The sequence below is a fragment of the Synchiropus splendidus genome, chromosome 9 (genome assembly GCF_027744825.2).
Source record: "Synchiropus splendidus isolate RoL2022-P1 chromosome 9, RoL_Sspl_1.0, whole genome shotgun sequence".
NCBI lineage: Eukaryota > Metazoa > Chordata > Actinopteri > Syngnathiformes > Callionymidae > Synchiropus > Synchiropus splendidus.
This window is the reverse complement of record NC_071342.1, coordinates 24,973,853-24,998,762: the sequence shown is the minus strand read 5'-3', so window position 1 is coordinate 24,998,762 and position 24,910 is coordinate 24,973,853. Positions and strand designations below refer to the sequence as shown.

General features: G+C 55.3%; 2 protein-coding genes and 1 long non-coding RNA gene across 7 annotated transcripts in view; 1 reads left to right on the top strand and 2 right to left on the bottom strand.

Moving 5' to 3' along the window:
- The window catches only part of anapc1 (anaphase promoting complex subunit 1), a 57,371-nt gene extending 45,430 nt beyond the window's left edge, over window positions 1-11,941 (top strand). For both annotated transcript variants that reach the window (XM_053874354.1, XM_053874353.1), the window contains exon 56: window positions 8,736-11,941. The gene's annotated coding sequence lies outside the window, so the exon portion shown is untranslated. The remainder of the gene's footprint in view (window positions 1-8,735) is intronic.
- Window positions 4,462-14,102, bottom strand: LOC128764551 (uncharacterized). The gene is made up of 4 exons (XR_008415777.1): window positions 13,651-14,102; window positions 11,587-11,695; window positions 8,485-8,581; window positions 4,462-5,914 (listed from the first exon to the last, which is right to left on the bottom strand). It is a non-coding gene; the product is annotated as an uncharacterized LOC128764551 (long non-coding RNA).
- Window positions 14,103-15,167: 1,065 nt separating this feature from the next.
- Window positions 15,168-24,651, bottom strand: LOC128764658 (monocarboxylate transporter 12-B-like). Of its 4 annotated transcripts, none has more exons than XM_053874609.1 (9): window positions 24,564-24,651; window positions 21,540-21,775; window positions 20,681-20,784; window positions 20,473-20,616; window positions 20,133-20,228; window positions 19,883-20,039; window positions 18,029-18,643; window positions 17,698-17,957; window positions 15,168-16,565 (listed from the first exon to the last, which is right to left on the bottom strand). In XM_053874609.1, exons 2-9 carry the CDS (start codon window positions 21,674-21,676, stop codon window positions 16,405-16,407), a joined length of 1,674 nt encoding a protein of 557 aa, XP_053730584.1. In that variant the 5' UTR covers window positions 21,677-21,775; window positions 24,564-24,651; the 3' UTR covers window positions 15,168-16,404. The 4 variants fall into 4 exon arrangements, with proteins under 4 accessions (XP_053730584.1, XP_053730581.1, XP_053730582.1 ...); XM_053874606.1 differs by lacking the exon at window positions 24,564-24,651 and adding an exon at window positions 21,838-22,599; XM_053874607.1 differs by lacking the exon at window positions 24,564-24,651 and adding an exon at window positions 22,283-22,599.
- Window positions 24,652-24,910: the final 259 nt, after the last annotated feature.

Below are 24,910 nucleotides of genomic sequence, written 5' to 3'. Positions count from 1 at the left end.
TCAGACACTGGACTTTTATCACAGTTAGTTGAAATTCATGTGCTCATACTGGACACACGGTTAAAAGTAAGCCTCATCAGCATTCTCATGTTGGAAAACTCATTTCAATTGGAATATGCAATGATCTTTAAGGTGAGTATTTAGAAATGAACGATATTTACGGTAAGGTATTTATTTGCTGCAGACTAGTCTGAGTTTTGCATCTCGAAGGTGGTATTTACTTTTGAAAACTGTTGTGTGATTTATTGTTTCAGACAACACACACCCGAAAGGCTCATTATTGTGAGTGTTTTTATCGAGCAGCTTAACTGACGACGTCTCATCGTACGTGACATTTGAGAGCTCCAGGTCAGGGTTAGTTTTCAGCGCTAGTTTTCCTTGTGAGACAAACATGACAAGACTCTTTCATGTTTAGTTTTGGCTGTGACACACCACATTGTGTTCCAGCCGTGCCGGAGGTCCGACGACTGGTAGTGTTGAGAAGTGACAGAGAAATAAGGAGGTCAAGCCCATGGTGGTTATCAGTGCCTGATGTGGTCCGCCGGAAATTCTGTTGCTGGAACCGGAAACTGAACGTTTTACCAACTGACCTTTACTGGGAAGCGCATGCGTTCATGGTTATATTGAGCAAAGTTCATGACAATTTTGTACTGTTGTAAAATAGTTTTTTTTTACTTAAAATAGTCCAGATTTAGAAATGGTATGTTTTTAATCTGATATTCTAGTTCTTTTTTTTTTTTTTTTTTTAAATCAACAACATGAACGGACTCAAGCTTTACACCACGGTAGACATAAACCTTGTTCAGGGGCAGAAGTGCTCACTCCTGCTCCTTTTCAAGCTATGTGAAACAAATGTGAGGAGAAATGGTTCCTATACAATGAAGATCATGTATTGGAAGCAATACATTGCGCAGGTCAAATGTATTGGAGGATGTTTATTGATTCAATAATGCGGGATTAAAAAACAAACTTCAAACTAAAAACATACAATTTCTAAATTAAATAAATATTTAAAGTAAAAAAAAATATATATATTTTAATAAGTAAAAAAACCTTTCATCCTTACCTGATCTAACCATGTGCGCATGCGTTTCCAGCACCGGCGGACCAGATCAGGCCGTGACACTGGTAAATAGGACTTGAGTCGTGCTTCGTCGTGGGTCACAAACCAGCTGTTGTGCGCTGAGCGCCACCAGCTGAGGAGAAACAAGCGACATGGCTTGAGGTGCGAGGCTGCACGGCAGGGGGCGAATCGGACTGACCTGCAGTGTGAAACTGCCCGACTCACCAGTGTATTATCCAGCACCGGTGCTTTAATGACTGGAGGAAATACATGTTTTGAAGCATTTGTGAATGTGAGAACATGTTTATAAGCTGCATGCCACAAGACATGTTTTGAGGAAAAGATGAAAGCCGTGGATCTGCCGCCCGTCTGAATGGAGGGCTGGTTCAACTGGCTTCTGCATGAGAGTAACCATGAGTCAATATTCAGACGAGGCCGGCACTTCTTTCCTGTGTTGTCGTGGTGATGCCACAGCGCTGCCAGCAGGATCACGTGTGACTTGAGCCTGTTCCACTGGAGCCCTGAGGCATGTGTTTCCTGCAGTGATCTTTGGCTGCGTGAGACTTGTTGAGTGTGAGGTTGTTGGTCTCATTGAAATGATGTCATTTCTGTTTTATGTGTGTGAGACAGACCCAAAGTGATTAGCCACATGCTAACAGTCCAGTCAGGTGGCTCCTTTGCTTTCAACCCACAGTCCCACAGTCTTATCCTTGAATTTCCAGCGAGAAGCGCAGCAGTCTTCCCTGCAAGCTCTCATCATGTTGCTCTTCCTCGATGACCTTCACCTTAGATCTGATCAGACCTGCTCTCCAGGGTCCCAGGTGAGGTTCCGGGGGAGAGAGCAGGTGGTCACACCACAGCAGGTTGTGCTTAGGGCATGGTCCAGCCCAGGCCTCACAGAGGTGTGGAGCCCAGCGATCGTCCAGAAGCTGCTCAGCCCTGATGTCCACCAGCCACGCAGCAGCCCTGCAGGCCACACACAGTGGCGTCATGTGACGTGGTCACCTTTTATCTGCTGTGAGCCGCGCCAGAAGCTCGGGGGCCCAGGAGTGTTCTCCAGTTAGCGTGTGACGACACGTCCTCACTCGAGCATCTGGCTGTTTGTTTCCTGGAGTCTACAGTTGTTTGAGTGGCATCGTGGGAAAAAAGCATTGGAGACAGGAGGCATTGGCCTGTTCCAAGCTGGGCGTGTGAGGAGGCGCACGTCCGCACGCCTTCTCTTTCACTTTCTCCTTTAGTCTCATTCTTGACTGCAAGCCTGGCAGTCCGCCTCGTCTGACTGTGAAGCCGGAGCCGCTGGAGTGAAACTGCTGATCGTCCTAAATCAATATCATAAATCCTTGATCTTTTTTTCCCCCACACCATTCAGTCAGTTGTTTCCCTTTTCTCATGCCAAATCCCCACAACGCACAGGGTTGCAAACCTGCCTCCTTCCACCCCGGTCTCAGTGGGCCTCCAATGAGCGCTGTGACTCACTGTAACAGGGCACATTGTTTCATTGAGCTGTGGGTCTGCAGTGGAGGGAAGACTCCCCCCGCACTTTGGAAAATTCCCTCTGGCTCTTTTTCTCCCTCGTACTAGCTCCGTTCCTTCTCTGAGAGAAACGGCTCCTCACTCTGCTCCCTCCCATCTCACGAAAATACGAGACGGCACCACTTGCCATGTCACATGACGCATCAACCGAGATTGAAATCAACGTTCATTCAGGAGACCACAACCCCTACAGTTTTGGCTTCAGCCTGATAAAGCTGCTTCAGGATTCATGTGCTTCCCTTACAGTGGAGTGGAACTGCACCTTGTTATGCAGTCAGACACTGCACAGGCAAAAGAGAGAAAACTTCAAGGTGAATCTGAATGATCAGGCCATTTTCATTTCTGTTGTAGTCTGCTTCTGGGGACGTTGTTTCCCACCTCATTATTTGCCATTTTATGTGTATTTATTGTTCATGAACCATGTTTTTGACTTGTATCTGCCGTAGTAACCGTTTTATTTTGATTGTATTTCTGTGTTAATCATGAAGAGGAGCGCTGGCCTATGCAGCGTCCAGGGTCTTCTCCAGACAGGCGCCCAGGACAGGACACTGGTCCTCTGAAGCTTGTCTCGTAGTCCAAAAGTCTTGCGGGTGGTCAAGAGCGACACGGCGGCGTGAGGCCTGCCCTTCCTGGTGCTGTCGTCTTGACGACCTGTCTTGTGAGTGGGTTTGGTCGGAAGCTTCCCCGGCGTTCCAGGATTTCAGGGCGACACATTTGTGATGGAGGAAGGGGCCCACGTCTGCTTTCACTGACCTGCAGTACTGGAAACTACTGTAGCTTTAGCTCCTCCGCATCAGGTCACTGGCTGTCGGGTGACACACGCTGTGGCTCTCTGTCACATGATACGAGTCAGTCATGGTGCAGGAGGGAGCTGCGCTCTCATTCACGTGACTGAGGAGCATTTGCACCTGGTGGATGATCACTTCCTTCACCGAAGCAGTCTGGGGGAGGGAGGGAGGGAGGAGGCAGGGCAGGGAACAGCCGCACGCAGAGCATTTCTCACTCGCCTCAGTGAAGGTCAGGGGCTGGGAGAAAACAGCGTAGCTCTCTCACGCTCATGTCTGTCGCTCCACACACACAGTCAGGAGTTGATCCGCCAGCAAGAGTCGACTGCAGCTTGACTGTCCTGACAATAATAGTATGCACACTAAATTGCATAGCTGTGTCTAACTAACCGTGTCAGTCAGTGGAGGTGAGGAGGGCGAGTGAGTTGACCTCCATGCAGGAGCATGGTCCCTGACTGGCCGTCATGGCAACGCCAGCTTGTTGACACACACACACTTCTCTCGCCAGTCAGCCGTTGCCATGGAGACCCTATCCACAGCATGTGAGCCCACAGGCTGTTGGACGTGTTCCCAGGGACCCGCTCGGCGGCTGAGGGCGGCGTCTTTATGCTTGTGTCATCGCTCCTTACATGGTCAACATGTGTTCTTCACCCATCTCCAGGGGAACATGTGCTTGCTGCAGTCCACCCATCCTGTCCCAACTCTTCCACTGTTGGCCCTCACAGACCTTTTTGGATGAGCTCGCATTCATTCCACTGCCCTTCACTTCCAACACAGAGCTGGGACAGTGACCCCTTCTCAGACGTCTCCAACTCTCGCGGAAGTTCAGACCCAGTATCACTGCTCACCACCAGCTATGGTCCAGCTATGCCGTGGTACTGCTGGTATCGCTGGGTTCTGGGCCGAGGCCCATCTGCATCTAGGAAGCCGAATAGTTTCTGTACTCTGTAAGAGCTGCTTCTTCTCTGGTGGTGACTTGGATTGGACTTTGAATTAGTCTTTGAACATGTAACCTGATGTGTGTTTTACGCCTCTGTCAGGTGCGTGTGGCGGCTGACTTGAAAACCACGGGGACACAAGTTAGCTGTTTATTAAACAACATGACACAAGGCCAGACAGACCCGCGGGTCAATGCTCCTCTGAGGGGGAGCACAGGAAGAGACCCAGAAAACTCAACTCAACTTCTCCTCGTGTTTTAAAATGATTGAAGCACTCATCAGAAGTGGCGCAGACACAGCTTTACTGGAACGGCTCACAGGCCGATACATGTCATCATACAGTGTAGTCAAAGAGGCAACAATAAGGCGACAAACATGAGGGAAAAAAACGGTCTCATTACAGCTTGGAAGGAAATGACACCGCACACGTCAGAGCTTAAAAACAATGGAGGGAGGAGGGTCCCGCGTTAACTGAGCTTGGCAGAGTAACACGCCTCCAGGCAGCTTGATCAACACTACTGTTGTGTGGGGATGACTTTCTACGGTCCCTAACGGACCTTTTGTTCTCAACATTCATGGACCTGCAGCTATAGGATACAAATATAATGTCTCTGTTTCGCCCAGTGATACTTGGCTAATACTTACAAAATGGATCATTTGAAAAACACTGTTTTACAAAGAGTGACGAGGACTACAAACATGGCTGACTGGCTGTATCAGACATATCAGTCATCCATCGAGCAGCTGACTCTGACTCTTCTTTAACGGGTGAGGTGACCAATCCAAAATCAGATCAAACGAGAGGCGAGAGTCTGCACCGCTGCACAGAAACAAACGGGTGAGGTGAGAACCACCGCGATCACGGGACCTTGATGGATCCAGCCATGTGATTTTCCCAGCACCGGATTCGACCCGTCCTCACTCCCATGGCGCGATACATTGTTGCGTCCTGTACTGACGGCGAGGGCGGCTCCAGCGTGTCAGTGGAGTACAGGACCGTCTCCTGCCCGTGGCTAGGGTTATTTGCAGAGGATCTCAGTGACTGCGAAACAGGCGGGGGCTTTCAATAGCAATGGAATGGAAGCAGCGCCACCCCATCTGACGTCTCACGCCAACCCTGGCCTCGGAACATGTCCGCATGACACGCTGATGGCTGCCCTCCGCGTCAGTGTGGGATGCAGAAGTCCACTTTATACATGAGGCCATGGGAGTGAGGAGCAACACGGGCAGGTCAGACCTGAGAGAACACGTCACAGCTACGTGACCACTTGGCAGCACGGTGAAGCACGTGACGTTGTGACATCACTGAAAGTAGAGCAAGCAGAAGGTGTGGTTGGTGAGTGAGAAGGATGTGTAGAGTGCTTGATCTGGTGTAGTGGAGCCACCAGGATGGGGGTGGAGCGCTACATTTCACTTTTCATGAGCTACACTTTCCTCTCCACTGCTGGGTTCTTCAGCCCTTTGACTTAGGAGCGGCCGTTCACCACTCGACACAAGCACCATCCCATCACGAAGGACAGGCATCCTACGGCCACCAGGGGGGGAACATCCTGCAGCAGCTCCAGGATGGTGACAGCAGCTGGACCCAGGGCTCTCTGGAACACAAGACAGGAGGAGATCAGTGGTTGTTTTTCTGCTCATGTGTGCAGCCACTGCACACTGACACTGGGCCTCTGGCAGGAGACGGGGAGGGGAGTCTCGGCTCCTGCTCTGAGCTGGTCTTCAGGGCAGCTTCTGCAGTGTAGCCTTCAGCAAGAGTGGCAACAGTGTGTCTTTATATTCAGACGCGGACCATTACAACCAGTGGAAACCATGAGGTGGCTCAGTTGGAGAGGCCGGTGGGACCTGGCATTCAGAGAGTGTGAGCGTGCGCGTGAGCGTTCGCGTGAGCGTGAGTGTGTGCGCGCGCGCGCGTCCCTTGAATCCTTGCGACTGAAACCACCGCCACACACGCGCGCTGTCTGCCTGTGTTCCTGCTGGACTTCTCACTCCTCTCTGGATAAAAGGGCTGTGTCTTTGAGGACCGGGGTTTCAACGATCTAAAGATCACAGATCCGTGTGTCAGCAGCATGGAGTCAAACCAAAGTTGTGTTCAACTTGCTTCACCGCGCACATGTTCACATTTAGTTCTTTTGGTGTTAATGTGTCGTGTATCTCAAATTAAACTGTCGTTGTCATCATTCAGGGCTTTGTTTTTCAAGCCACGGAGCACATTACAACCCGATTACTGGATCGAAGCGCAGCATTCCTCGGCTTCCAGAGCCGTGCCGTCACTGCGGGGACTCCGGCTCGACTCTGACTCGGTCCGAGGCGGTGTGCGTGACGCCACTGACGTCACTTCTGCAGGCAGTGTTCGCGCTGAGCGACGCTCGAGAGCCCACTGGTGGCCAACAGTGGATCCACAGCACCGGTCTCCACCCCTGCGCGTGCAGGTGGGTCGGAACTCGGCCGGGTTGGTGGAAGTTCTGGCGCATTTGTCGGACCGCTGTTTCAGTGGCCACGGTGAGCCCGCTGTGACGCAGCTGAGGAACAGTTGACCCGAGCGTCTCTGGAGTTCGGCTGTTGGCAATTTGAGATCTGTGCAATAAAGTGCAAGGTCTGATCACTGACCTTTGTCTCGTCGAAAGAAAAGTTGTTTGTGCTGGGAAGACTGACCTGTTTGTGGACCACGATTATTCCCAGTGCTGCCATCGCTGATAATTCTACCATAACTGAAGGGCTCTCACTTCATCTTCACTGACTTCACAGTGGTTCCAATACATTTGCGACTGAGCCTCTCAGCTGTATCCAGCGCGGCTGAGGAGACGTTCTTCGGCACCGAGGGCGCAGCACGGACTCGCGTTCCTCCGTCGAACGTGACGGAAACATTTGAAAGGCCGGTCATCGGTGTCCGTCACCGAACCCAACGGGAGCTGCTCCTCGATCGCTCTGGACTCGGGCAGGTGTTGGAAGTGTGTGCGGTGAAGTCGCTGGGTTATTGGCGCTGAACCGAAGTGGTGTTGTGGTGCGCGGACGGTCCCGAGGAGCGCGCAGGCCGGAGCCAGGCGCGCACCATCACGAGGCCGCGAACAGACGCGGCGCCCTTCCTCGAACGAAATCCGGCCAGTCACAGGTCAAACGTCTACTTTCGTGAAATAATAATAATTCAGGAATGTATTAGGAACGAAATATGGCCATCGGAGACTCGCTCTCTAACAAGGCGGACGCAAATGTTCCGCTCCTTCATCACCTAAATACACAACGAAAGTGTGTGTGTGTGTGTGTGTGTGTGTGTGTGTGTGTGTGTGTGTGTGTGTGTGTGTGTGTGTGTGTGTGTGTGTGTGTGTGTGTGTGTGTGTGTGTGTGTGTGTGTGTGTGTGTGTGTGTGTGTGTGTGTGTGTGTGTGTGTGTGTGTGTGTGTGTGGGGGGGGGGTTTAAGTCCCAAGGATTAACACACCCACACACACAGCCTCACTCCGGCACACATGTCTCTATTTATCTTTTCTCATCACCCTTTCCCCAGCCTGTCCCCCTATAAACCTAACCAACCAAAACACATGGCTCACCTGAACCTGGACTCTGAACCAAATAACTGACCCAGTTGGTTTGTAGTCTTCATCCTCAACTGAGGCTCGTGGGGTCCGGCAAAAGGGCCCCTCAAGTAAAGCTACATCTGGCACACACACACACACACACACACACACACACACACACACACACACACACACACACACACACACACACACACACACACACACACACACACACACACACACACACACACACACACACACACACACACACACACACACACACACACACACACACACACACACACACACACACACACACACACACACACACACACACACACACACACACACACGAGTCACAGCTTGTTATGAAAGGAAAGCCATCCTGAAAACTGACCCCAGCTGAACTCTTCAACACACAGACATGGCAATGTCAGGTCCTGCTGGTGGGTCGCGCTGATGCCTGATGAATCATGGCGCTGCCCACACGACCCGGCCGCTCGCCCCTCAGCCACCTCAGAGAGTTGTTAAGCTGTGGCTTGCAGACAGTGAGACTCTCATGTCTCATGGGAGCTAACGCTAATGGACTTGGGGCTCCCTCCAGGAGCTCCACCCTCAGCTTCCTTCCGCAGTTCAACACGCACTTCACTCACCCTCTGAATGGCAGTGTTCAGCTCATCCCCGATGACCCGGATCCTGCTGCCCACCATGATGGCAGCGGCACGGTCCATCGCTGGCAGACAGTTGATCCTGGGAACACACGGCCAGATCGTCACATCTCACAAACTCACACACATGGACTTTACTTCCCTCACTCACCTTGACCTTAGAGCTGAAGGTCATTTCAAGTTCATGAGGTGCATTCAGGTGAAACAAGCAAAAACTTGTGCTCTTGTGTCTGCAGAGGCCGCGGCGCCCGGCTGGATCACCGGACCTCACCGTGACTCTGACTCACCTGGGACCAGTTAAACCACCCTGGGTTTTCTTGTCTCATGCAGACTGAAGCTTCCCTCCAGAGAGACTGTGCTGGGACTCAGTGGTGCCCAACTCAAGTGCTCTATGTTTCACCCCCGGTCAGAGTGGAGCGATGGCTGGTGTGAGCCACGACTCAGCAGTGCTGCAGGCCCTGACAGCTCTGGAGGACTTTGGCTGATGGTCCAAGCCCCGCCCTGAAAGTGATCCATTGTTTCTGAAGAAGTCATGCCTTCCTTCCTTCACGTTCAGCCCAAGGTAGCCATGAACAGAAAACAGAAGAAGGCATGGACATTCATGGCCTCGGCTTCCGGAAGGTGTCATCGGAAGCGTCCGTCAGAACGAGGCGACATCAAATCACGTCGGGCCGTAAAGGGTGAGGCCACAGTGTAACTGCACTTGGTTTACGGCCCCGTGGCCGACTGTTTGTTAAACTGTCATCGCGATATTAACTGTCGCCTCGGAAAAACATTGGTTCCCGATCGCTCCAAAGTGGACCCCGGGTCTGGGAAGGAACCACCATGCAGCCCACACCCAGCAGCACGCCCCTCGCCGTCGCGCCACACACTCGCGCTGGGAGGTTTGGATGGAACTGAGTGTGGCTGCGTCACCAGGAGCACGAAGTGATGCTCAGCTCACAGCAGAGATTCACTGGAACTTTCTTGAGCGCTTCTTGACATCTCCAGTTCAGGACACGTTTGAAGGAAACGGCATCACCTCTCCACTCACTACTGGAGATGACCGACTGTTTCAAGCATCTGTGGTCCACAGTGCTTTGCCAAGTCACTGAGTGCGGACCGGCAAAAGGCCATGAGGAGAAATACAAGTCAACCCACTGCACAGGACTGCAGTACACTATAGTGCTGACCTGCTCATGCAGGTAGCTGAGGCTGAGGAACATCGCTATCAGCAGAGACCTGGATGGGAGTGCGGTGACGCACATGAGCCTGACGCAGATAAGCATGACAACACTCTCTCACGAGAAACCTGCGCGCCACACTGAGAGTGTTTCTGCTGCATTCGTTTGTGAAGAGAAACGATGTCTCGGATGTCTTCAATCCGAGACATTGCTGTCCCGGCGAGAGATCCAGGAATGACCCCAAGTGAGCGGCTGGTGTTTAGAGCCTCACCGTCCCGCGGGCAGAGGGCCAACACTGTTTCTCTGGGCCCGTGACCCGAGGGTAGGAACCCGCCGTCGTCCTCCCCTCCGTCCCACACGCACCTGGTCAGGACCTCTGATGGCCACTCCCCTTTCCCCAGCCCTCTCACCTTAAACACGTGACTCACCTGAACCTGGACCGAAGTGGAACCCAGCTAGAATCAACCCCTCCTTTTAACCCTCATTGTGTTGCTGCACCAAATTGTTTCTCAAATTTTGCTTTTTAAAAACATTTTTCTAAAGTATTTCTGTAGTATCCGGTTACGCATTGTTAATAACTTGCTCATTTCAATATATAAAAAATGCACATTTGGTCATGGCCGGGCTGACGGACACTTGTCCAGGAGCTCCCCATGATGTGGCCGCGCGCGCGCGCGCACACACGCGTCTCCCGTGGGAATGCTTTCCTGAACGGAGAACCTTCCGTTTGACATCGGTACGTTCCAAAACGGAACCTCCGATCCAATTAGAAAATGTGATGTTGTTTTTCTGATTGCTTTATCTTTTTCACGGAGATATTGTGAGTATTCGCTCATGAACAAAGAAAAACACGCCCCTTGTTTGTCTTTCTTTTTTCTGCGCTCTTTTTGTGGGCTAACTACCAAATCCCCGTGAGCTTCTCTCCCTTCCAGCGGCGCGGCTCGCCTGACTGACGGGCTCCGACAGAGACAGGTGGGACCTCGCCTCCCAGGCCTTGTCAGTGGTTCAGACCCTCAGAGGACACTCGCTCCTTTGATGGTCAGGTGAAACTTGCTGAGGCACCTTCACGCGTGGCTCTCCAGCCGCCAGCTCGCGGAAGGACTTCTGAATCTTAACTAGGTTTTGCAGCAAAGTTTGACTACACTTCGAAATATATAAATCTGCCCAATAAAAAAGAGCAACGTCCTGAGACTCAGATCCCGCCCCTTTACCTACAAAACTTCAGCCGTCGATCAAACGGCGTCGTGGGCGACTCGCGCAAGTGCGGCCAACGGCTTTGCACCGGAGGCGCGCGCAGCAAAGGTTTCACCAAGAATGGGGAACGCGCTTCTTCTTTACCGATGTGTCTCATCCACGCTGCGCCAGGCACGAGACTCATGGTGTGAATGTGGTCTGTCCCACAGACGAAATGACCCGCCCCACTTGCACACTGACCTGTTTCTCGCTCTTACTTCTACAGAGTTGAGGATCAGGTCATGGCGCGCTATGTTTGTATTCCAAGTCCAAATCTAGCTTTACATTTTATTGTCATCGTTTTTTAGTTTTTTGTTTGTTTGTTTCTTGCAAAGCGATAAAAAACGTCTTGTACAATTGAGTGCATCGGTAAACATCGCGGTGCATGAGCAGCTCTCCGCAGGTCTAAAGGTGGAGACCCCTGGCGTGAGGTTGGGAACAGCCTTGAGTGTGTGCGTGCTCCCCGGAAGCCAGCGTGTCCCACCCGACACCGTGCGACCGCCAGCTGGAGTCAACACGGAGTCTGATCTGACCAAGACCCGAGAAGAATGCTGCTGCTGCTGCTGCCGCCGGCGGCATTTTGAGTGGTCCACTGCCACATCTAGTGCAGTGATGCTTCCTGAGCGGCTTGCTGGGTGCAGTGGCCCAGACCCTCGCGGGGTCCTGAGAGGAGTCAGGGGAGAGAACGTACCGTCAGGAGGCTCCAGGCGTGTTCCGGCAGAGAGAGGCGGCGCGCGGCCCCGGCCCGTGCACTCTAACGCGCGGCTGTGCGCTTTGAGGAGCAGAGGAGGAGAACAGTCCTGCGGAAACACAGCCGGCTTCAGCGGAGAACATGTGACGTCACCAGGCAGGGAATCAGGGATCTCAACTTCAAGTGAGTCGCTCTTCAGCAACACACCAGCAGCTCCAGATAACGACTCGAGCTGAGTCATAACCAGTATCTCAACGCTGAGTGGAGGATTGACACTCAGGAGTCACGGAAGAGTCATAATCATTGAGAAGCCGCGGACTCCAAAGCACCCGAGGCTTGGGATCCGAGCTGCTCACCTGGAATGCCCTCTGGGCCGCTGAGGAGGAGGAGGAGGAGGAGGAGGAGGAGGAGGAGGGGAGGAGGAAGAGGGGAGGAGGAGAGGAGGAGGAGGAGGAAGAGGGGAGGAGGAGAGGAGGAGGAGGGGGAAGAGGAGGAGGAAGAGGAGGAGGAGGGGAGGAAGAGGAGGGGAGGAGGAGGAAGAGGAGGGGAGGAGGAGGAAGGAGAGGAGAGGAGAGGAGAGGAGAGGAGGAGGGAGAGGGGAGGAGGAGGAGGAGGAGGAAGAGGAGGAGGAGGAGGAGGAGGGGAGGAGGAAGAGGGGAGGAGGAGAGGAGGAGGAGGAGGAAGAGGGGAGGAGGAGAGGAGGAGGAGGGGGAAGAGGAGGAGGAAGAGGAGGAGGAGGGGAGGAAGAGGAGGGGAGGAGGAGGAAGGAGAGGAGAGGAGAGGAGAGGAGGAGGGAGAGGGGAGGAGGAGGAGGAGGAGGAAGAGGAGGGGAGGAGGAGGAAGGAGAGGAGAGGAGAGGAGAGGAGAGGAGAGGAGGAGGGAGAGGGGAGGAGGAGGAGGAGGAGAGGAGAGGAGGTGGAGGAATAGGAGGAGAGGAGAGGAGAGGAGGAAGAGAGGAAATGGAGGAGGAGGAAGAGGAGGAGGAGGAGGAGGGGAGGAGGAGGTGGAGGAATAGGAGGAGGAGGAGGGGAGGAGGTGGAGGAATAGGAGGAGGAGGAGGAGGGGAGGGGGAGGAGGAAGAGGAGCAGGAGAGGAGAGGAAAAAGAGGAGGAGGGAGAGGAGGAAGAGAGGAGAAGAGGAAAAGGAGGAGGAAGAGGAAAAGGAGGAGGAAGAGGAGGAGGAGAGGAGAGGGGGAGGAGGAGGAAGAGGAGAGGAGGAGAGGAGAGGAGGAAGAGGAGGAGGAGAGGAGGAGGAGAGGAGGAGGAAGAGGAGGAAGAGAGGAGATGGAGGAAGAGGAGGAGGGAGAGGAGGAGGAGGAGGAGGAGGAGGAGGAAGAAGAAGAGAGGAGATGAGGAAGAGGAGGAGGAGGAGAGGAGATGGAGGAAGAGGAGGAGGAAGAGAGGAGATGGAGGAAGAGGAGGAGGAGGAAGAGGAGGAGGGAGTGGAAGAGGAGAATGAGTAGGAAGTGGAGAAGGAGGAGGGACGAGAAGAAGGTAGGAGGAGGAGACATGGCAGCGGAATGAAGGACTGTCAGGTTCATCTCCATACGTTGGTTTCACTTTCTTCCTGGATCCACAAGATCCAGACCGGGTCTGGTCTCCCCCGGAGCTGCGGCCGGCCACTGTGTCAGCAGGACACGGTTCCCCTCCCTCCCCACCCTCCGCCCCCCCTCTCTGGCGTCTCTGTCAGGCGGATGTGCGCTCTGTCCAACTTCCCTCCTCCGAACCTTGAAGGCCGGCGGAGCAACACGAGCTGCTGCTGGGGCCGGTTCTAGCACCGAGTTCCCTCCGCGGGCGTCTCTGTCAACAAGTGTCCCTTCCGCTCTGAGTGTGTGCCGCGCGCCGCCACGTGCGGGAGGCTCGCTGCGTGACCGCGGAGAGGCGGCGGATCACAGAGAGAGCGCCCGCGCACGAGGGGGCTCGCGCCGCCGCGGGTGCCGCTAGTGAGGCAGGAAGTCACCGGCGAAGCATCGTGACTCCGCAACGCGAAGGCAAAACTTTGTTCCAAAGCGCCGAGTGGCGCGGAGCCGACTGGCGCCGGAGCACGCGCGGAGCGAGGGCTCACCAGCTGGTCCCGCGGGAGTCGGACGAGGAGGAGAAGGCAGAGGTCCGTGCAGCAGCGAGGTGAGGAGCCCGAGTGCAGCGCGAGCATCTGGGGAGGAGAGGCTGGACCTGCGCGGTCCTCTCACTCCTGCAGACACACACACACTCACGGAGAGAGAGAGACGGAGGGAGAGATACGGAGGGAGAGGCCTGGTCTCTGCTGCCATCTAGAGGTTGATACGCGCGGTACAGTGACCCCACATGTTGCTCAAATAGGTCTAATATCTCCATTGTCAACCACAATGAAGCGCAGCAGTGAGATGAATGGAAAGTGTGTTCCAATCAAACCTTCACCGCTGACACTGAACCGGCAAACATCGAAGAGATCCGGGTCCCGTTCACTGGGTTCAGCTGGATCCACACACCTCCTGACAGACAGACAGACAGACAGACAGACAGACAGACAGACAGACAGATGAGCTGACAGACAGACAGACAGACGAGCTGACAGATGAGCTGACAGACAGACAGATGAGCTGACAGACAGACAGACAGACAGACAGACAGATGAGCTGACAGACAGACAGATGAGCTGACAGACAGACAGACAGACAGACAGACAGATGAGCTGACAGACAGACAGATGAGCTGACAGACAGACAGATGAGCTGACAGACAGACAGACAGACAGACAGATGAGCTGACAGACAGACAGACAGACAGACAGATGAGCTGACAGACAGACAGACAGACAGATGAGCAGACAGACAGACAGATGAGCTGACAGACAGACAGACAGACAGACAGACAGATGAGCTGACAGACAGACAGATGAGCTGACAGACAGACAGACAGACAGATGAGCAGACAGACAGACAGATGAGCTGACAGACAGACAGATGAGCTGACAGACAGACAGATGAGCTGACAGACAGACAGATGAGCTGACAGACAGACAGATGAGCTGACAGACAGACAGACAGACAGATGAGCAGACAGACAGACAGATGAGCTGACAGACAGACAGACAGACAGATGAGCTGACAGACAGACAGACAGACAGATGAGCTGACAGACAGATAGATGAGCAGACAGACAGACAGACGAGCTGACAGACAGACAGACAGACAGACAGACAGACAGACAGCTGAGCTGACAGACAGACAGACAGACGAGCTGACAGACAGACAGACAGACAGACAGACAGACAGACAGCTGAGCTGACAGACAGACAGACAGACAGACAGACAGACAGACAGACAGACAGACAGACAGACGAGCTGACAGACAGACAGACAGACAGACAGACAGACAGACAGCTGAGCTGACAGACAGACAGACAGACAGCTGAGCTGACAGACAGACAGACAGATGAGCTGACAGACAGACAGACAGATGAGCTGACAGACAAACAGACAGGCAGACAGACAGACAGATGAGCTGACAGACAGACAGACAGACAGACAGACAGACAGACAGACAGACAGATGAGCTGACAGACAGATGAGCTGACAGACAGACAGACAGACAGACAGACGAGCTGACAGACAGACAGACAGATGAGCAGACAGACAGACAGACAGACAGACAGATAGATGAGCTGACAGACAAACAGACAGGCAGACAGACAGATGAAGTCATAGAAGTCATAGTGATGAAATGTACCAAAGAAAAAAGGAGAAAATAGACTTGATGCAAACTGTTGAGAAAATTGGACAAATTGTACACCAATATGTGAATTAAATTCTGAATACATTTATAATAATAAACCAATGTTTAAATATCACAAAAATAAAAAGAATTTATTTTCAAAATAAAGAAGATATAAGTAAAGTGTAAATGAAAGTGTCACCATTAGAGTTTCTGATTTTAAAACCTGATCCAACAGCTGCTTTCATGACCAGTGTGTACTGTAGGGGGCGCCACCACTTTCTTCATCATTGTTTCTTTCCAAGAGCTTCTCCATCGTTGGTAACTATCACAGATCCGCAGCTGCCAAGTCACTTGACTCTCTACTGCCACCGTGTGGGGCACGTGTGTTACACCTGAGGGTCTTGTGCCTCGGTGGTGTGAGACAGACAACTCTCCGTGGCCCTCTAGGGGGCGCTCGCGGCAGCTAGCTGCCAGTGCGGTCACATGACTGGCCAAGGAAGCAAATGACTGCACTCTGTTTGACTAAGTTCAGACTTTAAAAATGCAAATAAACAGCTGACTCCGCTGAGCTAGCATCTAGCATGTAGCATGTAGCGGGGAACAAGACGATGCTGCGATGCGCACATGTGCAGATTTGTCATGTTCCTTCACACAAGATTAGCAGACGGAATTCACGGAGGCGACATTAGCGCCACGTTAGCATGGTTGCTAAGCTAGCGGAGTCTCCACATCTGTCACTCATGTGACACACGGACAACACCACCTGAGGAATAGTTCACTTTAATCACAACGATACATGGGCTTGGTGTCGCCTGTTCTCCGCACTGCAAGACGCCTCACAGTTTACAGTCAGTTTTCCAAAGCCGTTCTGAAGAGGTGAGTGCGCGGTGGAGCCGGCACGAAGGGGCGAGGCTTCCACAGAGTTGGTGCAGGAGGCGGAGTCAGTCGTGTCGTGCTCACAGTCATCGCACCGAAGTCCAACTGCTCACACCCCACTTCATTTCAGAGGAAAACAGAAGAGAGGAGCTGGTGACACTACGGAAGTCAGCGCCACCTGTGGAGTCCTGGTGAGAGGCGCCTGCGCCGCGTGTTCCCGAGTGTCAGCGGCGGTGGCGAGGAGCGGTCAGATGACGTCACATCCAGGCGCAGCAGAGGGAGGCGGCTCAGACCTCCTGCAGCGCCGGGCTAACACGGCTGTGACCAGAACCGCCGAGCTCAGCACGAAGAACACGCCGCAGAGGAAGAAGGTGGCGCTGTAGTTCCCTGTCTGGTCCACCAACAAACCTGCAGACAAGAGGCGGATGGTGAGGGACCCACAGGCCGACCTCCTGACCCACCTGGACGAGGAGGCCACGCTCTTGGGCTGAGAACAGTCGTGGATGGGGGGAGCAGAGGAGATGGAGGAAGAGGAGGAGGGAGAGGAAGAGGAGGAGGAAGAGGAGGAAGAGAGGAGATGGAGGAAGAGGAGAAGGGAGAGAAAGAGGAGGAAGAGAGGAGATGGAGGAAGAGGAGGAGGAGGGAGAGGAAGAGGAGGAAGAGAGGAGATGAGGAAGAGGAGGAAGAGAGGAGATGGAGGAAGAGGAGGAGGAGGGAGAGGAAGAGGAGGAAGAGAGGAGATGAGGAAGAGGAGGAAGAGAGGAGATGGAGGAAGAGGAGGAGGGAGAGGAAGAGGAGGAAGAGAGGAGATGAGGAAGAGGAGGAAGAGAGGAGATGGAGGAAGAGGAGGAGGGAGAGGAGGAAGAGGAGGAGGAAGAGAGGAGATGGAGGAAGAGGAGGAGGGAGAGGAAGAGAGGAGATGAGGAAGAGGAAGAGGAGGAAGAGAGGAGATGAGGAAGAGGAGGAAGAGGAGGAGGAAGAGAGGAGATGGAGGAAGAGGAGGAGGAAGAGAGGAGATGAGGAAGAGGAGGAAGAGGAGGAGGAAGAGAGGAGATGAGGAAGAGGAGGAGGAAGAGAGGAGATGAGGAAGAGGAGGAAGAGGAGGAGGAAGAGAGGAGATGAGGAAGAGGAGGAGGAAGAGAGGAGATGAGGAAGAGGAGGAAGAGGAGGAGGAAGAGAGGAGATGAGGAAGAGGAGGAAGAGGAGGAGGAAGAGAGGAGATGGAGGAAGAGGAGGAGGGAGAGGAGGAAGAGAGGAGATGGAGGAAGAGGAGGAGGAGGAAGAGGAGGAGGGAGTGGAAGAGGAGAATGAGTAGGAAGTGGAGAAGGAGGAGGGACGAGAAGAAGGTAGGAGGAGGAGACATGGCAGCGGAATGAAGGACTGTCAGGTTCATCTCCATACGTTGGTTTCACTCTCTTCCTGGATCCACAAGATCCCTGAGTTCCTCTCCAGCAGGTGCATCCTTCCTTGCTCACCTTGTGTCCTTCCCTCCCTCCCTTCCCTCCCCTCCCCTCCTCTCTCCCTCCCTCCAGCTCCTTACCTCCGATGGGGGGACTGAGGAGGTAAGGAATGGCGTGCAGGAAGTAGACGATGCCAAGGGCTGAGGTCAGGTAGGAAGGGCCCACTGCGTCTGAGGTGACCACGGGGATGAGGGCCACGTAGGCCCCATCGAAGTAGCCGTAGAGGACGGAGAACAAGGCCAGGAGGGAGAAGGACTGAAGCAGGGGGATCAACATGCAGCACAGGCCCTCCAGACCCACCGCCGCCACGTAGCAGAGCAGCCGGAACCTCTTCAGACACCTGCGGGCCAGCAGAGGGCAGCAGAGATCAGAGTGACACCAGCCCTCGGGGGGAGCGGCCGTGGAACCTACTTCCTGTCCGTGATCCATCCGAAGGTGATGTTGCCGATGATGCCGCTGATGCCGAAGATGGACATGAGCAGGGCGGCCTGCTGGCTCTGCATCCCCAGGCTGAGGGCGTAGGGCACCAGGTAGACCACTGGGGGGCTGCAGCCCATGGCCAGGAACAGGAAGGACACGCAGAGGAACAGGAAGTCAGGGATGAGGAGGAAGCCGTACTCCTCCGTGGAGCCGCCGCAGCCGCGGAGGACGTAGCCGCTGGAAAGCGCCTCGGGCTTCTCTTGGGCCGCTCTGGGGTCCTCCAGCCGCAGTTTATTGCTCAGGTTGTTGGCTTCCACCAGGGCCTCGGTGGAGCTGAGCGTCAGGCCGTCCAGCGCCGTGTCCGTCAGCTTGTTGCTGAAGAGGATGCACTCGGAGATCCTGAGCTCCGGGATCCCTGGCACCAGCGCCCGCTCCTGCTCCAGTTCACAGTTTTTCAAGGCTCCGGTTGCGACGAGAAGCGCTTGGGTGTGGTGGAGACGGTGGAGCTCCAGCTCCTTCTGCTGCAGCTGGCCGCCGTCGCTGGAGCCCGTGGAGTCAGAGTCCAGGTCGGATGAGGGGCAGGTCTCCACGGAACTCTGACTCATCCTGTCGACACAAACACGCGTCAGACCTCTCGCCAGCACGTGGTCACACGCTCCACTGAGGACCGCCAGGGGGTCGGGGGCAGGGGGAGTGAGCCGGAGAAGGTACCAAATGTGTCCTACCTGCCGCGGAGTCATGACGTCACATCCGGCACATGCCAGCTCTCTTTGTTTTGATGTTTCAATGAGTCAGAACGAAACAAAAAGAGCTGGCAGGGGCGGATGTGACGTCATGACTCCGCGGCAGGTTTGGTAGCTACGGCGGCTCAGAGGAGCAGCTCTGCGGGTGCCCCAGCCGCGCCTCACTTTTCTCCCAGGATCTCTGCACTATCTACCATTGGTATCCAGCAGTGGTGTGCTCGGAGCGTGCACCCAGTCGTCCGGCAGCAAGTATGTGAACAGCGCGCCGAGAAATAAAGACGGCGCTGAAGCCGTACCACGTGACCGCTCCAGGAAGTGGATCGAGCAGGTCAAGTTCAGACTTCAGCGGCACCAAACACAATGGAGGTTCCCCGTTCAGTCACGTCCTGTGAGCAGCTGTGTATCGATGATCGGTGTCGTCATGGAACCATGGAGAAAGAGAACGTGTTCCCTGCGCTGGGATCTTATCTCAGCCAAACAGGTGAGTAGGACGGATCGCAGATGTCGCGGGGAAAATTGTGTCGAGAAAAGAAACAGGCTCGGTCCAAAAACAGTTGGAAAAAAAAAAAACATTTTTGGATAAAAATAATTGAAATGAAATGTTAAAACACCATCACAGCATTGACCCTCATCTACGTCTGATATTGTTCAAGACAATCCTACTGGAAGCTTCGGGCAACACAAGCTTACATTTAGTGTGCACTTGGTGGTGCCAGAGCGCACGTGAGCCTGCTTCAAGAGTCGCCTCATGAGTCCAGGCGATGCTTCTAAATGCCTCAGTGCTTCAGGAAGCTTCATCTCACCATCACTGGTATCCAGCTCATTTGAACAGCAGGTGGCGTTAGAGAGCTGGGCAGCGCCGGAACATCAGAGCTATTTTCCCACGTTCATGAGTCCAGAGGAAGCAGCGACTCAGCTCTGAGCTCGGTCCCCTGCAGCAGCAGCACCGTCTGCGGCTGCGCTTCCTCCTGAAGCCATGACGGCTGCTCACAGTGCCACCTGCTGACTCCTGCTGTCGCTGCACTTCTTATCGCCGTGGGACTCCGGCGTTATCAGCGTGACACACTTGCACCAGCAGACCTTCAGGATTTACGTAACTCACCCGTCTGTGGCGTCAGCGTCCAGGGGCCTCATGAGGGCCCCGCACACGCACAGGTTGGCCACGAAGCCGCCCAGCACCAGCAGCGCTCCCCTCCAGGAGTAGAGCTCGATCAGCATCTGCACCGCCGGCGCCAGCACGAAGGTTCCGATGCCGCTTCCTGAGGAGGACAGCAGCTGCTGTGTGAGATCGCTCGGCGTGCGGCCCTTTCAGATTCCGGCTCCACGCAGGAGGCGCGGACGGCGGCGAGCACCTGACATGGCGATGCCATAGGCCAGAGCCTTCCTCTCGCTGAAGTACTTCCCCACCATGGCGATGGAGGTGGTGTAGCTCAGAGCGAAGCCCAGACCTGTGAGGAAGCAGGAGGCTGTCAGACGCTCAACGCTTCGCACGTCTTCCAACCACAAACGGAGAATGTCTGTGTCAAACACACGCACCAGTTTGACACCTTAAAGAACATCAGAAGGTTTTCTCTCAGCAGTAAAGGAAGTTTCCTCAAAGAAAACCATTTGGTTTTGGTCTAAATCAACGGGACATGTTTCACACGTCGTTTCCAGCTGCGGCCGTGTCCTGCCTGCAGGTGGCGCCGCTACCTGTCAGGATGCCCAGGAAGACGTAGAGGTGCTCCAGGCTGGAGGCGAAGGAGCTGAGGACCAGGCCGCTGGACGACAGCAGGCCTCCCAGGATCACGGTGGCTCGGCAGGAGATCCGGTTCCCCAGGAAGCCGCCCAGAGGAGCTGCAGACAAGTGTTCCTGAGGTGAGCTCTGGTCTGACAGGAGGCTCTGCTGCTGGGATCCTACCACAGAGCATGGTGGTGCAGTCGATGAGGCTGTGGATCCAGGCGGTGGTGGAGTAGTCCTTCTCAAAGTGCAGCTGGAACTCCACGAAGAACATGGAGACACACCTGAGGAGGAAGGAGAAGCCCAGAGGGAAGTGAGGAGGGGCCCTGACCGCGACCCCCCACCCCACCCCGGGGACCAGGCTCAACGTCAGTCAGGTCAGTCATGGCTGACGTGTGCCGAGTCACTCGCGTCACCAGGTGGCGCCGCCGTGTCTCACAGACTGATCAGGGATCAAGATGGCCGCCCAGCTGCAGCGAGTGCAATTCCAACACTCAACTCCAGCAGGCGCTGGAGTGTGGCCCCTGGTTCCCTCTGCTCAGGGTGAAGCGGAGCCTGGAGGGGCGACATGTGACTCCTGGATGTGGCCCCTCCGGGGTCGCGCGGGGCCACACTTATGCAACACTTATGTAATTCCAATGTAATGACTTGAGATAAGAGAGGCTTATCTGGAATGACTCCACTCAATGACCCGTCTTTTACAGCCTCACACCTGCACACACCTGCCGGCGCCGGCGAGAGTGAGGCCCTGAGCCCAATGCAGAGAAGAGACGGTGACAGAGGTGGGGCCCCAGCGAGGCCCCGAGGCGTCCATCAACTTCAGGAGACTGATGGAGTTAAGCGGAAGAATCACCCAAGCCTCCTCATGTGGCTCCGGCAGAGGAGACCAAGATGGTGGTCCTCCCTGAGGGGTCACCACTCAACCACCTCAGGGCCGAGCGGCTCCAACATTAACGTCCTCTGGGGATACTCAGTAACCGCGCTGAGGTCACATGACCACGGCACACCGGCCGCAGTTCTCTCCGTGAAGGCCTCGTACCTGGTGACGGCCCGGATGCAGATGGTGGCGAGGAAGCAGCCGATGACAACCATCCATCCCCAGCCTCCCTCCGGTGGCGGCGGCGGCGGCGGCGGGGGCCGGCGCTGCTTTGGCGCCTCCTGCTTGGCGAATCTCATGGCAGTGCTGGAGACAGACTCTGGCTCTCGGGGTGAACGCGGTTCTGGTGGTGCTGGACGGTGGCATTCAGAACTCCTCCTCCTTGGGTCACTGGGTCACTGGAGACAGAACCAGATCAGCATCTGCACCCGACTCACCCGCCACCACACAGTCAACAGACCTCTCCGTCTTTGTTTTGCTTCTGCTCTGGTTTATAATGCTAACGGCTAGCAGCGCTGCGGCGGGGCCAGATCCAGTCGGGTCAAGTCCCGACTGCTGTCAACTCACTGGGAGGATAAACACTGGCTGCACTGTGGAGCCGTCTTGTGGACGCCAACATCATGACACCCATGAAAGTCAGTAAAGATTCAGTGGCTCTGTCGCGCTCATGGTTCCTGAAGCGTGACCCCAGAACGCAGGTGGGCACCTCAGTTCTGGCCCCAGGTGGAGCCATGAGGCCCGGTCAGAGTCGCTGCTGCAGACTCCAGGACAGGAGTCGCAACCAGGTCAACCGGACCGGAACAAAACAGTCGCACCAAACTGTTGCGGCGCCACAACCAAGGCCAGAGCAGGAGGCGAGAGAGTCTGGCATCGTGACCAGAGCCGCCGCAGCCGCTCACACTCACCCACCAGGACCAGGACCAGGACCAGGACCAGGGCGGGGCACAACCTGCCGTCGGAAGCTTCCTCCTTCGCTCCTCACAGACTCCGAGCTTCAGGCTCAGCGAGGTTCCTCCAGCCAGGACTCCACACTGGGCCTTTATTCTTGCACCGTGAGGACATTTGCCGTGTCATGGTGACGCAGCATCAAAGGCAAACCCAGGCCACGACTCACAAGGCAGCCTCACGCTGCAAACTAGAGTCATGTGAGTTGCCACGGCAGCCGCGCAAATGCGCAGCGCAGCGGAGCCCTTTCACCCCGACACGCTTGCGTTCAGAACTTCGTCCAGACTGTCTTAAGTGGAGCTAAAGTGGGGCGGGGCTAAAGAGGACACCCTGGCGAAAGGTGGCTCAACCAATCACAGCGGACGATCGCAGCAGCACGGCTCCGCCTCCACAGCTCCAGGCCAGGCTGGGTCTCGGCAGCAGCATGTGGCGGTGCTGCTCCGCGTCATCCAGACACGCAGCCCGACTCACAGGACGGGTCGGCGCTGTGCTGCGTTCAGAACAGTTGACGGTCCAACTGGTTCCAGGACCAGGTGAAGGGGGGGAGTCGACCTTCGTGAGGTGGAGGTCACGGACGCAGCGAGGCCGAGACAACAGAAGACGAGCCGGTGTGACACTGCGCGTTCCATTGGATCAGAACCATTCAGGTGTCGGTTCTGGCTCCTGAGAGCGCCGCCCGAACTCTGACTGCTTTGGTCATCAGTTCAAATGTCAAGCACAACACAAACCTGACGCACAAACACACGCCTCTGTCGCTGTCTCCTTGTGGGGAGCTCTCCTGGCCGTCACCCTTTCCCCAGCCTCCCCCCCTGAACACATGGCTCACCTGAACCAGGACCCAGTTATTTGGAAGTTTTCACCCTCAAACTGGGGCTTGACCTTGTGGGGACCGTCAAACTTGCTCCTCACTAGGACAGACACACACACGCACACACGGCGTGAAGGGTCCTGCGGCCTCCTGGCTGCACGTGAGCCTCATGACGGGTCCAAACTGGAGCTCCAGTGATCTGGGCCTGGGCCGGTCCTCGCTCAGCAGGTGCCGCTGTCTTGTGGGGACGCAGCGGGTTAATGATTCCTGCTGACCATGTGCAGCGGCGGACCCTCGCGCGCCGCTTCACTCAATAAAGGCTGAGTCAGCGCTCGCAGCCAAAAGTGAGCGAAGCGCCTCAGCGGCTGGACAAAGGTTCCTGCCGCTCTCTGCCACATCAGCTGAGTTTATCTGCCTCAAACCCAAGGTCTGAGAGTTGAGCAACGTGAAGGAGCCCGCGGCGCTAACGGCGCAATCTTTTATTCCTTTATTGACGCCTGAAATCGGAGGGAAACTGAAACGGCTGCCCAAAAAGCTTATCTGCTGTGTTGAAGGGGTCAGCAGTTCATGAGTTGGCTAACAGCGCCGGGGGTCAAAGGTCACTGGCGAACTGGAGAAGTCAGCTGTTGGGCTGCGAGGCGCGAGCTGAAGAGCGTCTGCCTGGACGGCGATCTCCAGCAGGGTGTGGCGTCACAGACACACACACACACACGCATCACACAGAGACGCGCATGTTTCCCACCTGAAGTGGAGCCGCTGCGTCCTTTCCTTTATTGACTTGTTTTGAAGCGGCTCAGGAGCTTATCTGGCCCACACCGGGGTCGCCGGAGTTGTGTAACCGCCTGTGTGGAAGCGCCACACTCAGAGAGCGCTGACCCCCGAGACGGGCGGACGCCTGAGGGGACGGTGGTCACGTGACGGCCAGGATGGGCGCCGGACTCATCCCTGGTGGTTTGGGACCTGGGATCAGAAGTGTCCAGGGTCGGGCCGGCTGCCTGGAGGTCAGCGCTGCTCTCGGACTCGCTGGAGTCAGAGCGTTGTCATGAGACCGTCAGGCGAGATCATGTGGCTGGAGCTGCCTCAGTGAGGGAGCAGCTCTGTGGAACATCTCCAAACTGCTCTGTCCAGGCGAGCTGCGGTGCTCCCAGGAGTCCCAAGCTTTGTCTCTGACTGTCAGCATTTGCTCGGTTGATGGGCTCCTTTGACTCATGCTCCCCAGCCATGACACACGTGTCAGAACAAACAGCTCGGTGTTGCAGACCCTGCAGGTCTCCTGACGCTCTCCCAAACTAAAGCAGTGAAAACACAACAACCCCCCCCCCATCTCTGTGTGAAGAGAAGTACAGCAGTTTCAGCTCTTGGAAGTGAACTTTTGCAAGGAGTGTAGCAGAGAAGAAGACAAGTTGGGCGCCCAGGAGGGAGGGAAGACTCACGTCAGCTCGCAGGCGCAGCCTCGCCGCGCTCCGCCGGCAGCAGCTCAGAGAGGAAGACGACGGCTTCTCCAGGAAGCATCCTGAAGAGTCTGTGACACATAAACAAGAGGCAGTGAGCTAGTGAGGGAGGGGAGGGGGAGGGGGAGGAGGGAGCCCAGGGGGAGGAGAGACTCCAACCTGTTGCTACACACCCTGGTGGAGGGGGGTGGCCCCTGCTGCTGCTCAGTGGCTGCAGGCTTGTGGCCCCCCGACCCTCCTCCGGTCCCTCAGCCGGGAGGAAGGAGAGACATGGAGAGTCTGAGGGAAGAAAGCAGGAGAGGAGCGAAGGAGAGAGAGACGGGAGGGAG